We start from the raw sequence: 18,393 nt of genomic DNA on the forward strand, positions 1-18,393 counted from the left end.
ATATATATATATATATATATATATATATATATATATATATATGGTGGGGGGGGCGCCAGTCCCTTATTTTGCCAGGGGCGCTCAGACCCCTAGATACACCCCTGAGGACCAATTACACCAATGAGCTTAATAGATAACTTTAAGAAGCTGACACATACCAGAAACTACAAAGACAGAAACCACCATTAGGATAGAGACAAACTTCCAAAATGTTTAAACATGTATCTACAGAAGGGTACACTAACTAAAAAAGAATATGAATTTATCTATATAAACCATATAAAAACACCTACCATCTATGTACTGCCTAAAAGAGGTTGTTATTTACCAATTCAAATATTCTTTCATAGGCTGTCAGCAGGCACACACTATGAAACTCTTTGTGGTAAAACTATTTATAAAAGAAACTAGTTTGGTTTAACAGCATACATACATGACACACACAAACAAAAGCATTACTTTAGCATCTTCTTCTAGAACAATCCTGTAACACCAACCAAGTGCATAACTGTATACAGAGTGATAACACTTCGTAATAGCACGACCTTCTGTCCCTCCAGCATAATTACTCCATCTAGTAAATTTCAGTCTGTTGCAATATCTCAACATCCCTTCTCAACAGATGAGACTTAGGGCCTTATTCAGACCCGGTCGCGAGCGCTGGGCGCTCACAACCGGGTTGATGTTTGTCCACTGGGCATGCGCATGTCGGAGCCGGCTCAGACGTGCGCATGCATGAGACCCGGCTAGCGACGGACACTCCGTTGCTACGGGTCTCGCACCAAAGGGGGAGAGCTGTCGATGGTGATTGACAGCTCGCCCCGTTTGGGAGGCGGGCAGGGAGGGTGGCCGGCCAAACGGAGGCGTTCCCGACGGAACGCTTGCCATTTGGGGCGGCCCCACTGACATCAGCAAAGATGTCAGGAGGCCGCACTTCACACCACAAGCGGTCGCCCTCATTCAGAGTGACCGCTTGTATCTAGCGATCGACTCTGAATGAGGGCCTTAATCCATGAGACCCTTCCTTTTAGATAGTCTCTGATGTCTCTCTCCAGCAAATGGTTTCTCTTCCTACTTGCAGCCTAGCCAGTATCCATGACTGGTCATCAGCTATGGTCAGCATTCCTTCCCTTGATGCCTCTATCCATCTGTTAGCCTCCCCTTCTGGTAAGTCAGATACTTCTTCCCAGGTTCACGTATATTGATTATGTTAGCTTTATACGAGAGGTGCACAGGTGCTTTACCTTTGTTTTCTCTGATTGAGCACCTTACTTCATCTGCCATGCACTCATGTGTATCTCTGGTATCTGGTTTTAAGCTGATTTCAATGTCTTGTTTAATGCCTGACTTGCTGGTATCTTTGATGTTAGTGTTCTCCTATTTATCCAAATCTGCTGAGATCATCACTTCAATTCTCGGTTCTTTAACAAATGTCATAGTTACATTATCTGTTTTAAGATTCTGTATCCTTTGCAACATTTATTCACTGAAGCCAAAAATAATCCCTTCCACTGCCTAGTTCTGCACAGGGGGGTTTTAAGAGAGGAGAGGACCCATATGCAGCCTCCATTTGGGCCCCCCTCTTCTCTGTCAATGCATGTGCAGGTCTCTGAGAAAATGGCACCCGCACCTTTTCCTAGGGACATCTTTTCTGCGCATGCGCAAATCACAGGGAGAATGGCCGCCACCATTTTCACCATGATTTTTTGCCACTCTTCAGCACTGTTCTGGCACTGCAGAGCGGGACACCGGAATCTGCAAAAAGGTAAGTATAACTAAATATGTGTGCAGGGTGTGTGGTGTGAGTCCCCCTGCACCCAGGGGCCCATGTGCACTGCACACTCTGCACCCATTATAAATACACCCCTGTGAAAGAACCTTTCAGAGACTGATCTGAAAATCAGAAATTCATCACACCTGCTTTGTTGCTAGAGCAGAAAAGCTGTGATTTTAAAGCCATGACTTTAGCCACCTTTAGCTACCCCTGGCAACCAAGGCATGACTTTAGCCACCCCTGGCAACCAAGTGACACTGACAAAGGAATGCCTGGGAAACCGGATGTGCACAGCACCTACATCACTTCCTGGTCGTGGCATATATTTTGGTCATTCCATTGAAAGGACATCCTGGCAGATGTATTAAGCTCTGGAAAGTGATAACTTGGAAAGTAATAAACTGCCAACCAATCAGCTACTGTCACTTTATAGGCTGTATTTGAAAATGACAGTTAGGAGCTGATTAGTTGGTATTTTATCACTCTCCAATTTATCACTTTCCAGAGCTTAATACATCTGCCCCAGTATAGTGCTTCGCCGGGTGTGTACAGCAGATATGTCTGTGAATGACATCGTTCACAGACTTATCCAATCTGCTGTGCTGCACAGCAGATGGCTGATGATATATATGAAAGATATATTGACCATATGCTAGTGTGAACGGGCGACCCACCGATTGCCCTTAAACTTGTTGCAGGGACCCGGTGGTAATTGACAGCTCAACTGGGCAGGTAATTTAAATGCCCCTCCCCCAGGTTGAGCTGCCAAGCTCGGCACATCGGGAAATGATTGGTAAGTGTGTATACACTTACCAATCGTCAGGTCGGTGGATCGGACTAAATGCTGACCCATCGATCCAGTGTGTACCCAGCTTAAGGGAAGTTTTACTTACATTCATGATCTCTTGGGTGTTTAGTAGCACCTTGAGGGTCTTGAGGAAGCTTAATTTGTATAATCTCTTGAGTAATTAGTAGTGCTTTCAGGGTCTCTTTCTTTTTGCTATTTTCAGTTGTCTTCTATTGTTGTCCTTGGGTACAACTAGGAATCATTCAGGATGCAAATCTGGGAGCGCCAGTGTACACCCCACCACCTTCCTTTTTTTTAAGTTCAAAAGAATATACTGCCACTATATAATAATTGTTAATAAATAAATAAATAAATAATATTTATGTTCAATTTTGGAGCTATTACACTACATATTTGTGCTATTTTTCTCCACATTGTATCTATTATTCATGCTACTATTATAGTCATTGGTACTATTATGCTGGACATTGGGTCAATTATTTTGGTATATATTGGGGCTACTATGCCTCACAATAAAGTTGCTATTCTTCCCCTTGTCACTATTATGCCTGGTATTGAACATCATAACACCTATTGTACTCCAAGTCATAGTACATGGTTGGAACAGACTATTGCAAAGCTGCTCAATTAGCTCATTTGTGAGTAGTTGGTAAGTGGGTCACATTAATTTCCAAGTACAAGATGCTGAAACTGTAGATCTCTATTTGAGGGGCAGGTAGTGGGGGGTTATGATTGGAGGCTGGAAGCTGGTCGTAAATTTTGAGCCAGATCCACAGGACTCAAGTATAGGCAACCTGCTTGGTCGTTTATGTAATGTTGTGACTTGTGGGTACTTGCTGCATTCATGGTATAAGACAATGGGGGAGATGTATCAAGCCTTTGAGAGAGATAAAGTACAGCAGTTGTCCAAAGCAACCAATCCGCTTCTGTCACTTCAAAGACTGTGTTAGATAAATGACAGTTAGAAGCTGATTGGTTGCTTACTTCTCCATTTCATCTCTCTCCAATGCTAGATATATATCCCCAAATATGTTGTGTGCTTAATTTTGTACAGATTGCACTTAATTTTCTATTGGGATAACACATTTCCATTTATAACAAGTATGCTTACAATTTGTGAACCAATCACACAGAGATAAACATAACTCATCATTATTCTGGTTTTCTACAGTGGCAGTCATTATAATGTCTATCGAATTAACCTCCTCCACTTTTTTTAAATAAAGGTTCCCAGTGTCAGCGGAGGAAAGGGTAAACAGGTAATACTGCAGCTATTAAAGCAAATATTTATTTCCATCATGAGATACAACAACAGGTTGACTGGGCTAATGCCCTACTTAGCTACTGCTATGATTATACCAAGAGAATGTGTTTGTACATTTAATATTTACCTAGACAATAAATTAATCTACTATCTAAAACTGCCACTGTTTGATAATAATATCTTATTGGCTAGAATAACTGTCTATTACCAATTTGGGTGTGAGCAAGATTATATGTTTTGTTTTCATTATTAATGTAATATTTTTATTCCCACACTCTAGTGTTTCTATTCAGTGTACTGTATTGTGGAGACTATATTCTGTTCTAGATTTGTTTCATTTATAGCAACAATAAAAGCATAAGGTTCCACAATTTTTTTTTCCGTTTTAATTTGTACCTTAATTAATTGTATTATTATTTTAAATAGCCCATCAACTTTCTTTTTTATTTTTATGAAATGTTCACAGGTTTCTGGATTTATAAAATTAGGTACCAGGTGTCATCTTTTACATGTAAAGGTAAAATAAGAAAAAATATTTAACTAATAATAAATAATCAGAATATACTAATGAACATTTTTGTTCACTTCATTATGTTAACTTTGTGCCTATTCTTATATTTCTTATTATTGAAACAGTATGTATTAATCGCTAAATAGACCATTTTACTGCACTTCTAGTCTGTCCCTAAATAAAGTACAGTACTTTGGTTCCTATGAGAAACATATGATAATAAATATTTTTATAGCCATGTATTCAATTTAATGTTGTAAAATCTGGTATGTATTACATTGTTCTCGATATGGTAGTCAGACGAGCTCATGCTGGTGACCTTGCTGCCATTAACCCCTTGGCTGCCGGACAGGTACAGTACTGCCACAATAAAACAACAGGACAGCATTTTATGCACAACATAAATGTACTAAAATGTTCTATGTGTGCACAATGCTCCATAATATTGTTTCACGGTGCTTGGTCACCAGAGGAATCATGATCTGACGTAGGTATAGAAGGTTGAGGCATAAGGGATATTTCCGTGGTCCCTGGTCTGCTGGTGGATCACTCGCAACCGCAGGTATCAACTCGTAGAAAGTTATATATATCAGCGTGAGGTGAACTTCTAAAAAGCTTTTCACCCTTTAAGCTTCCATACATAAAAAACAGCCCTAGAAGTTTGAGACACTGTATTAATTAGTGCAACAACCCATGAAAATGGGGCAGAAATAGCATTCTTTCCTTCAGCAAAACACCCAGGACTAATAAACCATTGTTAAGTTGGCTTGCTGCCTTTGCTAAATTACACAGCATTAAAAAATAATGCTTTTCATATTAGGTCCTAATTAAAGGTTGGGACAGCTTTAAAACAAGAGGAAATCAAAGAAAATATATATATATATAAAAAAAAACTCTGTCAAGAGTTATGGGAAGCTAATAAAGCATGCTTGTTATGGTGCGGCACTTTGCCCCTAGCTACAGCCAAACTGGAGCCACCGCAATTGGCTTTCAATGAGATAATGATATTCCTTCTTTGCCATTAAAAGGCTCCTAGTGTAAAGTTAAAATGATTTATTTAATTTAGGAAATTATGAGGTGTAACTTCAAAGATGAAGCCGATAGTAATGGAAAACATCAGCTTGTTTGAAATTATAATAATAATTGTTTGTAATACAGTGATATCAAGGTTCTTTCATCAAGCAAATTAAATCTAACCCAGACAAAAGGTCTATCCAGGTTTATTAGGTATGTTCTTGTTTTTTTTATGATTTCCGTATCGGAGCAATAGTTTGCAACCTTTCCGTGCTTTGATGTCCTGTCATGATTAAATTCGATCTTAATAGATGATCCCCGTAGGGATCTGCTGCAGCGCAGCGGTCTTTTCGTCTTTTGATAGAGGATAGATAGATAGATAGATAGATAGATAGATAGATAGATAGATAGATAGATAGATAGATAGATAGATAGATTATGCAATATATATACACACAGAAAGACACTTGTAAACATACATTCATACATACATACATACATACTGTACAGGATGTATACACACAGTAACTAACACACATACACACACATATATATATATATATATATATATATATATATATATATATATTTATCCATAGATAGATAGATAGATAGATAGATAGATAGATAGATAGATAGAGCTATATATATATATATATATATATATATATATTCCATTGTGCATGATACACGCCAGAATTCTAGTGCTTGCCATTATTTCATTGTTGTTTCACTGGGATCATTAAACTCTGTTTAACTTCATTGCATATTAATAGGAGCAGCATATTTTATGAATTATGTTCCTTTTTTTGAGGCTGTTGTGTTTTTTTAAAAAAGATTTTAAAGCATTGTTTTAAAGTGGACGTCTTTTGCCAACTAGCTGAACTTTAGCTGTAAGGTCCATTACCGTATTTTCATTTCCTTTAAGAGCGTTGTTAAATATTATTTGTATTCTGGAAATATTTCAGAACGCGTGTTTCCCATGCAAACTTGCTGTAACCCCTCTTAAAAGTACACATGAGCTGATGAAAAATACCGGGGCGAAGCTTTATGAACCGTTATTTCCCTGTAAACTACAAAAGAGGGATTTTATTCATTTGAGAAAAGGTTAATACAAAGAGACATTTCTTATTCATACGGCTTGTTTTAATGCAAGGGTACTGAATTTGGCCTGGAAAACACATCTAAAGACCGATTGAACTAGATCCCATTGCACGTGTTCCACATCCACTTTGAGGATTCACTATAGACCCAGCTTCAGACTAGATTATGTGGTCTACGGACTACTATATACATGTCTATATATTTATTTATATATATATATATATATATATATATATAGACATATATATATATATATATATATATATATATATATAGACATATTAAATACAGCTTTAAAACAAGAGCTTTATATATATATATATATATATATATATATATATATGCATGTATTTGTGTGGATATACATTTATATCGAGGTGTGTTTGTATATTTGTGTGTATACATCTATATGCATATGTGTTTATATTTTCGTGTATATATATATATATATATATAAATATATATGTATATATGTTTGAGTATATATATATATATATATATATATATATATATATATATATATATATATATATATTTATATAGTTCTTGTTAAGGGAATACACAGTTGTGCGACTTTTGCCATCCTAAATATTACACCTTCACTGCATAATAGTGCAATCTAAATTCTGATAAATTACAAATTATAACAGGTAATATTTTCCGAGCGATCTGTCACCTGGACTTGGAAGCACCTAGATAAGAATTTCCCATCTCTATAATGTTTTCAAGGCAGGATAATGGGATTTGAAACACTACTTGCAAAATGTTATTATATTGTCCTGCTTGTTATTGTATCATTGTAACATAAAGGCTGCATTGTGTTACTTGTTTATATTATATGCAACCACTACGACGATGTTTCACATTCTGTACAAAGGCTTATGGTCTGAACGAGATTATAGTATTTGGCAATACAAGGAATAATCTGTAGTACATATGCAATAGTTCATATAAACGTATACAGTGCACAAACAAAACTATTGTGAAAATTAGATCCGTTCAAACATTCTCTCACCCTTAGAAAGTTACATTTAAAGGCTTAAAATGCAATATTCTCACTCACTATTTAACATGTTTTACAGTTCTATTTTGTATACATTACCCATAGATACGTTTCTTAAACATATACTATGTGTATATGCATTCTGCATTTATATTTATAATAGGATCTCCATATTACAGGACTAGGCTGCACAAATCACACGGGTAGAATATTGTCCCACCGGAGAACTTGATTAATGTATTATTGAAACAAACATGCTGGTTATATGGGAACCTAGATCCATTTGCAGACAGGGAAAATTCCATAATGTGATCATTTATAAATGAAGATATGGAAGTCACTATGATTTACTAACATTGCCTCTGCACTAAGCAAACTGGCAGGATTATCTTTGAATACATCATTAATAAGTTATTAAAGATTGCAGTGCAGTCTCTGTCCCCGTTTCTGACATTCTTGTTTCTTTGTGTCTCTTCTCTTGTCTCTCTCTCTCTCTCTCTCTCCTCGCTTCCCTCTCTCTCACCTTTTCTAATCACTGTTTTCCCTTGTTCTGTCTCTCCTACCTTCCTTTTTCTCAATAATTCTTTCTCTCTATTCTATCCCCTTTTTATCTTCTCTGCTCTCCCCTGTAACTCATCGGTACTCCAAGCTTATACTGTACTCTCATCTATTTCTAATTTATGTGTTCTACATCTCTCTCTCTCTCTCTCTCTCTCTCTCTCTCTCTCTCTCTCTCTCTCTTCTCTTTCTCTCTCTCTCTCTCTCCCCTTTTCTCCCCCCCACCTTTCCTCTCCATTCTCTCTCCCTCTCTTTCTCTCTTCCATTCTTCTTTCTCTCTCTCTATCCCTTTCTTCTATCTCCCCCTTTCACCCTCTCCGTATCTCCTCTCTTCCCCCTTCTCCTCTCTCTCTCCCCCTCTCCGTATCTCCTCTCTTCCCCCTTCTCCTCTCTCTCTCCCCCTCTCCGTATCTCCTCTCTTCCCCCTTCTCTCTCTCTCTCTCTCTCTCTCTCTCCCTCTCCGTATCTCCTCTCTTCCCCTCTCTCTCTCTCCCCTCCCCTCTCTCTCTCTCCCCCCTCTCTCTCTCTCTCTCTCTCTCTCTCTCCCCTCTCTCTCTCTCTCTCTCTGTCTCTCCTCTCTCGTCATGGTAATGACAATGCCTTTATAAAGTATAATGCTCACTCTTCGGCAGTAATTTAATACATATCAGACACATTATTACAGTTGAATAAATGAAATTTCTTAGCAGGTACAAATATTATTGTATATCATATATTCCACTGAATGATGGGCAGTATATGCAAAAAAATATTTAGACTACCTCCACTTGTCCGATGCCAATTAGCTTTCCCACTGTCCCAGTACAGCTGAGTTACAGGAGGCGACCGAGGCAGCCAGCAGAGCATCCCTTACCACACCCTAATCCTGTACACAGATGACGGGACGTCTTCACTCTTCTCAGTCTCTAAATGAGAAACTTTTTGGTCTCATGTTTGTTCTTTCTTGTGGTAAAAATGTGGAAGAAAACTGCTCATGTAACGAGAAAAATATTTGGTAGCAAGCCAGATGCTGGATAGTACAGGACTAGTAATACAGTGGAACAGTGTCTGATCAGAGCTAGCAGCATTCCCATAGCCCTGCGCGTTCCTATCAGACCTGGGCCAGCACAGGCCATTATCTTACTGGAAAGAAATTTTACCATAAATTTGTACACTTATAATAACTGCTAATGTGACAGTCTCTGCTACTATTGTCATTAGATAATATGTAATGTGACACAGGAAAGCACGGTACAATGATAATATACTATTATTCCCAATGTATTGTCTGTGCAACATGACAGCTGTCAGTCATTCTCAGCCCCCCCTGACACTGTCTCGTCTCTGGGCACTGCAGTAGCCGTCTCATCTCTTCTTGGTCTTGGTCATAATAACGGAATGGGGGGTTGGTAAATACAGCAAGTATAGTGTATGGGACATTTATGTCCTGACTTTTCTTCTCCCTGAGTCCCTGTTACAGTTGCATAGGAGTATTATATGGATTTGTTTGGTTTTCAAATTATAGACTATACAATAAAATGTTTTATGCATACTCATCATCAATGCCTCATAGAAACCAATAATACAGTTCCCTTGTTCCCGGAGATGAACTCCAGGAGAAAAGCCTCACTCTCTGCAATGGGGCTTACCTGTTGGTTCTCCAAGAGCAGATCTGTGGGCCATGGCTGTGCTGCATTCACTGGAAGTACGTAGTTTAGCTTGAATACGTGTTAAAATACTGTATACTTACTCACTTATACATGACCTCTAGATCACGATCTGTATAACTTTGTACATAATACTGAGATAGCTGTGTGTGATGCTCATGGGACAATTGTATACTGCAGATGTGCGTGGCATTTTATAAGGGGGTTATTTACTAAAGCCCGTAGCTTTGGCCAGACTGGGGTATCTGCTGTGTGACAGCTTCCTGTCAGTTAGCTGTGACAATCATTATATTTTACATTCTGTGGCTGGTTGGGCAAAAAGCTGGCAAACATAGATTTGCCAAGTTCGCATAATTTATATGTATCTCAGATATTGTAGCTTGGTACATTATATTGTTGGTCCGACAGGGGTTTATATATATGATACATATTGTATGTCAAGGTTTCATATCGAGTTATAATTGCTCACAAGGGGATACATTTACTAAAGTGAGAGTTTTAGGAAGTGAGTTTTAAAAGTGATGTTGCCCATAGCAACCAATCAGATTCTCGCTATTATCTTCTTGAAGGTGCTATTTAAATATTAAGTAGAAGCTGATTGGTTGCTACGGGCAACATCACTTTTAAAACTTACTTCTATAAATTCTCACTTTAGTAAATTTACCCCAAGATCTAGCACAAATAAACTGGTCTTCTCCCTAGTGACTTCATAATGGTTGCAATATAAATAGAGTTTTCAGCCAACGCCGAAAAACATAGGTTCCTCCCAAATATTTCCAAGGATTTAATCAGATGCTGGCAATTTGGTAATACTTCATAGCCTGTTGTGTTACTCAGCACCCTCTCGCTGCAATAAAAGTGGTACTATTCTTGGCCTATTTGTAGGACTTTGCTGTTAATGGTCCATTTGCTTAGAGTTGTGCTTTTCTTCACAGTTCAATGCATAAATCTATGTGTCTGGGGAATTGGTGTTACTGCAGGTTAAATGGTCCTCTTTCATATCATTTCACGCAGGCAGCGTCCAGGGGGTGGGGGAAAGCAGACAATACTTCTCATTGGAGGAAAGGTTTGATAGCCCCCCACAGAATCATAAAAGCCTGGTGTTGACTTTTTTTTGCCAATAAATGTTAATTTGTTAGGTCTGCTACGGAGATTTATTCCCTTGTGGACTGACATTCGGCAGTACGTGGCAGCTATTTCAGGTTATATCATATATATATATATATATATATATATATATATATTATAGACATGTGTGTGGATAGATAGATAGATAGATAGATAGATAGATAGATAGATAGATAGACATTTAAATATAATTTATTCTCAAGATCATTATTTTGGACATTTCCGTATTCTGATTCATCTGTATTGTATTAAATTGAGGGAAAAAAAGTGTTGTCATCCTCAAACACTGACAAGACACATTACGCGGCTGCCCCTCCAGGCATCAGATAGATCGCTTCATAGATCGCTTCATAGATGCGTTCTGATTTTCATTCAGCTGTCATCAAAGTCCATAAAGCGATTTACTTCAATTAAAAATAGCATGTCATCTAAGAGCATCATTACTAAATAAATGAATAAGTAATAGCGAGTTATGAGTGAGGTCACGGTGTTTTTGATGGAGACTATTAAAATGACAAGCTGCTGGAAAAAATGAAGACAAGAATGCACTGGCAGATTAAAGGCTTTTAATCATATGCATTTCTAATCATGTCAGAAAATGGAACTGATTGGGGATCGAGTGATGCTGGAAGAAATAGATGGACTTTTTTCTAACTCTAATTGAGATGATGAGAAGCATTTCAGGAGTGGTTATGTTACAAAACCACAAAATACAAACAGTATGTTTATAGCGTAATATGAATTGGAGCAGGGACCTTACAGACTCGTATATATGTTAGTCTCCAAATCACGCAGACTGGCTGAGAACCACACAGGGAAACCAAGATCAAAGGATGCAAATTAAACACACATTCAGTATCACTTTAATTGTTTGGTCTCTTATGATTTTCTTATAGAATATATATGTCTCTGTGTGTGTGGTAACATACATACATACATGCATACATACATAAATACATAGGATTACCTATTGAAAATGTTATTTAACATAATTCAACAGATACTTTGTGCTCAGATATACAGTAGTAGGTATTGCAGATTTGTTTTACCCACTGTAAGCAGACCCTGACTTGATTAGGGAGTAGTATTCAATGTAACACTAGCTAAGGATCAGCTGTGGGATATAAGCATTTATTGATTTCAAACTGTTAGTTTTGATAATAATGTAACCTGAATACTATGTAGCGTTACAGATATACATGATATTGCTGAAACGTTACTCTTTGATTTGTCTGTAGAACGCTTACTGTTATGTTGTATACATGCTTTTTCTATAATAAATTGATCCCAGTGCTAGGTTTTCAGTTTGGGGAAACGTAAATATCGATGTGGTGTCTAACAGGGTTATATTATAAAGATACTCTTTCAATAGATAAGTAGAGGTGTGTGTATTATTTATGATATTTTTTAGTGCAAAAGCTCATTTAACTAGTTTAACTCAGATTTACGTTTTTCATCCAAACATTTATTCACGGGAAATTCCTCTCTAGTAAAAATAGTGAAGTCCGTTTAGTTGGAGGAAAAAAAAGGTATTTATTTATTTTTTATTTATTTAATAAAGATTACAACTTTTTAGGTGAAAATAAATTAAAATGTGGAAAAAAATTTTTTTTTCCTATGCATTACTGAAAGGTAGAAGGATAATATAAATTAATTATTATTATTATTATTATTATTATTATTATATAAAAGATTGTAACCAATGTTGTTTTAAATATTAACTTTATCAATTGAATATAGAATAACAATAATGTACACTGTGCTGCTAAAACATTCATATCACCCAAAATCAAGACATACGAATACAACACTTTTTAAACAGTAATAAGATTTTAATTTACTTACAAATAAGAGATATATGAAATTATAACTCTTCAATAAAATATATACCATTTTACACGATGACCCTTTCAAAGGGACAATAATAGCGGAAAAAAAATTAACGGGTGATCAGTGGTTCATGTGCATCAGCAATAAAACAAATCAAATATTGCATAACAGGTTCTAAAACAAAAACATTTGATTCATTTAATGCAGAAATTGTTAATTATTTATTTCTAGACTTGATAATACACTTTGAAAATGGCTTAGTGATGAAAGTAATCACTGATGTAATCGTTATAAAGGTTTAGGTAGAACAAAAAATATGAAAGTAATTTAACCCTATAGTAAATACTTTGTGCTACATTATGTATTTTGTTTATTTTAAATCATAGATACCCAATTTTACTATAACGATGTGGTGAAATAATGATCTATGGTTGAGCTGAGGTGGCAGGATTAATTGCTAAGGCACGTATATGGGCTTGATTTAATATTTAACCTGACCTATATTGTCTTTTTCTAGTAAAATATAAAATGCTCCTTGTTAATAAAGGCATTGTACTAGAAACATACAAACAATTCACATATATGCTCCCCCTGATGACGGTAAGGCATTATATAGGGCTATTCTAGAGCCACTTATTGTTGTACCTGTTGTGTACCAGGTATTGTTTAGTTGTGATGCTGAGATTTCAGATATAGCACCTATGTATTGATTATAGGCATTAAAATGTCCATTCTTTGGTTAATTCTTGGACTGTGCATTCTATGTACATTTTTACATCAGCGTCCTTTATCGTTTAAGGCAAATGCAGATTTAATAGTAAGATCTATACATCCAAATTATAAATAAATGATTAGGCTCAAACAGAAACATAATACTACTATTTGGGCAATAGTGTTGTTGCCCCCTTTTGCCTACAGAAAGTTTCTCAGTGTCCAACTTTATTGCTTTCCTATGTGCAGCGCAGGCTATAAGGCACTTCTGAAATCAGGGTCTTTTGAAAAGGTAATCCACAGAGTGACCAGCACAGTCTCAGGCCTTTGTGCAAGGTTGGGTTGGCATATTACCCATCAAGCACTTTATAGACTAGTTAATATCCTTATTCTTAGCATCGTCTCAAGAAAAGTGATACATGCTGTATCCAACAGGAGTAGCGTAGAGTCCTACAGGTGGGATGGGAAGGACCGGTCTGTGTAGTTGATAAGATGATCCATACAATGATGCAGTTGGGATAGGTGAATTAATGGGGAAGGGTAAACTAAAGCCATGGTGCAGTAAGGGTTTTGCTGCCATCTTAAGCTTTTCTAGTTCAGCTTCCTGCAGTCTTTTGGCTTTGGCCCTTCGGTTCTGGAACCAAATTTTGACCTGAGTCTCTGTTAGGTTGAGTGAGCTGGAAAACTCAGCCCTTTCTGCAATGGAGAGGTATTGCTTTTGGCGAAATTTTCGCTCCAGGGCCAACAACTGCGATGTGGTGAATGGAGTTCTGGGCTTTCGGTTGGTCTTGTGCTTCCTCAAGGTGCAGGTGGAAGGGCTCAGGTGTCCTGCAAAATACAGTCGGTTAGGAAGGTGTATCACAAGCATGCACAACGTGAAATCACAAAATATTCAGTGTCTTGGATAATAACAAAAAAATGTTTCAGAAATAGTTTTTCAGTAATGCACCAAGAATACAATATTGACCCAAATATTAAGATGCGGTAAATTTAATTTCAGCAGCTCTATTAACTAGAATTACTATTAATTGTAATTCGAGATGACAAGGTTTCGACTCTTCATTTTATAAAATGACCAATGCGATCGGTAGTTGCTCTGCCCTGGTTAAGTATGTTGTGTTTTTTTTTTTTTTTAATGTTAGCCATCTATGCATTAAATTTTTTTACATAATACAACTTCAAAGGCTAATGTTGACATATTATCAACGTACAGTGTCAAGCATTTATAGCAATGACATACATCTATACTTGTCCAAGATATAACTCAACACGAGGGTGCCAAGCGAGCTGGTTCATGCGTAAACGAAATTGGGCAAACACAAACACATTGGATTAGAGCAAGAATCCCTTACAACGTATATCTTTTATAGCATACATCCATCTCATTCCCTCCTCAAGAGTAATGGCTGGGTGATTGTATGATTTTTAACAAGTTTATTTTTTGCTTAGTTATTGTGTATGCAAATTATTTTAACAGTCATGAATCCTGAAAGAGTTAAATACAATATAGAATCACATTGAATTATCAATCAATGGAAGGGTTATGATTGACGTACAATGTAATGGTGTTTTTTTCTTCTGATTTGGGAAATTGGATACTAGTGTTATATCACTATGCAAGTAGTTTCCTTTCAGTCACATAATTAAAATGTAACATTTTTATTGCTACTAAATGGCTATTTTTACTTTTGCACCGTTCTAGACTTTGATGTTCTCAGTTAATGGGCTATACAAGTTCTCTGTTGTTTATGAAACTCTTTTTAGATATACTTTAGAAAAGTGATGTATATATAGACATGCTTTTCTCAAAGGGTTACCTGTAGTTAATAACTATATTAAATACTGACTCATCGAGTCATATTGACTATTAAGGATTTAAATAAATTAACTATGCATTAGTAATTTAGGCTGACTGTGCTCAGCTATTTATACCACACAGGAATGAACCAACAGTATCAAAAGATTTTTTTTTCACTATGGTGACAGCTTTTAAATTTAATCACATTCCATGGTGATTTACAGTCTAATCTGTTCTTAAAACTTTATTAGTAACCTGCTTTTATTTAATCACTTTTAATTCTCTTCTCCAGTTCATTCCATCAACTTAATCTCAATTAGATATTGTGATGTATCATTAACAGTAATATGTGTGAATTATTTAACAAGAACTGATTGCCAGATCCTGTAAAGGAACATTTAAAATTATTATTTTTTTCTTATCATAAATTAACTTTTAAACAACCATAACAAAATATCAATATATAGATATTGGAGCAGATTATGCATATGTGAAAATAATAAGAGGATATTTAAAATCACACTTGTGTAAATTCATATATGCCAGTAAAAACTGTCAGTAAGATCACAAAACCTATAATTCTGTTTTAATATAGGTACGATGTTCTATGTGCTGGAATGCATGACAATATGCTTCAGCATAAATGGGACAAACCATGTCAGTCTATATTTACAGAACTATCTAAAGATTATTTTAAAGAATATTCTTATTTTTTAATCTGTGTTGTTTAGAAGAAAAAGTACAGAGGTATTCCCAGGCCAGCAGGAGTTACTGATGTGAGGGAAATGCTTTCTATGAAAGCAGGGATTCCTTGCTTGTTTCATTTGCAAATGTGTGTGACACTCTCATCAGGACGCACATCTTCCCCTAGAGACAGACCCATTCTCAGCCTGTCACACTGAACTATATAAGTGATAGAGACGTGTAACCTCCAGAGACGCAGGTGCTTCACCTATGCTCTTCAAGCTCACACTTATCTAATAACCAAAGCAGCCTTCTGTTGCTTGGCTTACACCTCATGCACTTCAATGCCATATGCCTGCTGCATGTCATACTGTCAACTGTCCTTTGCTTTAGCTCTAGATCATATTTCGGACACAAGTCACATTTTATGTTGTCTATAGGAACGCGGACCATACTAGATATTCACTATTTGCATGCAGTATGCAAGTGTATAGATTCTGATTGGTGTGCAATCTGACATCGTTCTACTGTAAACTGAATATGCCAATTTAACATTACATATTTCCACAATCTCCTTAAAACTGAAGAGGAAAAGATTAATAAAATGCAAACGGTGTTTGCATAGAGTGCTAAGGAAATTGGTGTGACTTTATACATCTGTACGTGTTGATATTTAGTAATATGTTAATGACTCTGGGGAGGAAATTGTTAATTTGAATTGAATATGCTGCCACTGAATAGTTCGCACTTAAGATCGTGTGTGTGTGTGTGTGTGTGTGTGTGTGTGTGTGTGTGTGTGTGTGTGTGTGTGTGTGTGTGTGTGTAGTATGTATAATTGCAATTACTACGTATAATGTTAATATGAATTGAATGTATGACATCTGAAGCATACCGAGACTTCTGTCTCTCTTCAGTGACATATTGCACCACAAACGTTCACAACAGTCCCTGTATTGTTTAAATAGTATGCAAACACATGTATTGAAGTACTCATCTGAAGATACCATGAAGATCTTAAACAAACATCCGGATCCCATGATTCTCATCTGCTAGAGCAGTGTGTGGCCTGACACCAACTAAATACATGTGTAACTATGAGCTGCAGGGCTGCGGCAATAAACTGATACTACAGTGTCTCGGGGATTTCTCTCTTCTGATATGACTGTCACGCATTGATTCACCTGCATTTAAGCAGCGGGCATAGCCCTTTGGGTAAAATGTTAGCATTCCTAAATGTATTCTTCATTATATAGTGGTACATGTGTACTAATGGATAAAACTATAGCATACAGCGGATAAAGTGGTTAATATTATGCATTTGGAGTATTCCGCTTTAAAAGTAAATATTGATATTCTCTGTGCATTTACATATTTATTGTAATAAAGCATTGCAATAGGCTACAGCGCTGTATATGTGGTTCTGGTCATATAGTATACGTCTAGTCCAAACTAAAGAGAGATTATCAATCATACACAAAGCAAACATGCTGCTGGACTGATCTTTAGGAGCTTTGAGCTAGCAAGGGGCAGATCAGTAACATGTATGCACAAAACAGCTAACTACGACTTAACCCATTCGCTGCCACGCTGTAGGGAGAAGAGATGAGGTATAGTATGTCCCCTCCAGCAGAAGCAGGATGAATCAGCTACTAAAAGTGACGTGTATATTGCTGTAATCACAATATGCACACAGCACACAATGAGCCTGGTTATGGGGGACTGATATGAGCTCATGCAAAGCAGACAAGTGTAATTAGCCAGATGAAAAAGCCTATAGGTGGACTGTAACCAGAGACAGGCAGTGCAGATACACATCGCTATGGCACCGGGCTGCAGAGCATCTCTCAGTCTGAACGTCTCAGTCTGAACTTACTTGGTGGGGGGGAGTAGCTGCCCCCTTCTTTTGCCCAAGCTGCCCCATCTTCAGAGTTTTCCGATTTCACAGACGAAGTTTCAAAGTTTTTGGTAAGCTCAGGGGGACTGGGGCTTTCTCTGCTCCCGATCCCCAAGTGCAGGTGTCTGGAGGGGCCACTAGCTCCTGGGAGCTCCAAGCCACGTAGATGGGACACCTCCTTAGGCATCCTCTTATCAGCCATGAGCGCTTCCACGCTGAATGGTAGGCTGGAAACCTTGATCTTGTGATCGTCAGATGGGATGGGGTGCACGGAGCCCTCTTCATCTGAGCTTAAATCCTCCTTTATTCTCCTTGGGGAAGACATGTTTGTTTAGGGGAGCAGACACAAGTCCCCCTCCTGGCCCAGATCCCTTTGATGAGAGTAGTATCCCCGCTCTGTGGCTGCACTCAGCGCTCAGCCCCAGCAGCACTCCGAAGGCAGACACTGTAGGGAAACGCAATAAACCTTCTCATTCCTCCTGTGACAGCCAACAGGGAACGCCCGGACTTGTGACGTGCCTAGCCTGCCTCCTGATTTGCTACCCCCCTCCTCCTCCTCCTCCTCCTTTATGGCACTGATTTTTAGAACTGTTTTTGTTACAAAAAAAAGAGGGAGTTAATTACATAGGCTGCAAACTGTGCTGTGTTATTAGTGATACCTGTAGG

General features: G+C 37.4%; 1 protein-coding gene across 1 annotated transcript; it reads right to left on the bottom strand.

The window, feature by feature from the left end:
* Positions 1-12,599: 12,599 nt before the first annotated feature.
* On the bottom strand, positions 12,600-18,188 carry MSX2 (msh homeobox 2). Its single transcript, XM_088475808.1, has 2 exons — positions 17,707-18,188; positions 12,600-14,179 (listed from the first exon to the last, which is right to left on the bottom strand). The coding sequence occupies exons 1-2, from the start codon at positions 18,050-18,052 to the stop codon at positions 13,755-13,757; spliced, it is 771 nt and encodes a 256-aa protein (XP_088331934.1). The 5' UTR covers positions 18,053-18,188; the 3' UTR covers positions 12,600-13,754.
* Positions 18,189-18,393: the final 205 nt, after the last annotated feature.

This window comes from Taudactylus pleione, unplaced genomic scaffold (assembly GCF_031769625.1).
Source record: "Taudactylus pleione unplaced genomic scaffold, aTauple2 ptg000178l, whole genome shotgun sequence".
Classification (NCBI taxonomy): Eukaryota; Metazoa; Chordata; class Amphibia; order Anura; family Myobatrachidae; genus Taudactylus; species Taudactylus pleione.

Excerpts from the sequence above, each read along its gene's own strand:
- MSX2 (XM_088475808.1), bottom strand. The coding sequence starts at position 18,052 with ATGTCTTCCCCAAGGAGAATAAAGGAGGATTTAAGCTCAGATGAAGAG. Across the intron at positions 14,180-17,706 it reads CAGCTACTCCCCCCCACCAA|GACACCTGAGCCCTTCCACC; the intron begins GTAAGTTCAGAC and ends TGTATTTTGCAG.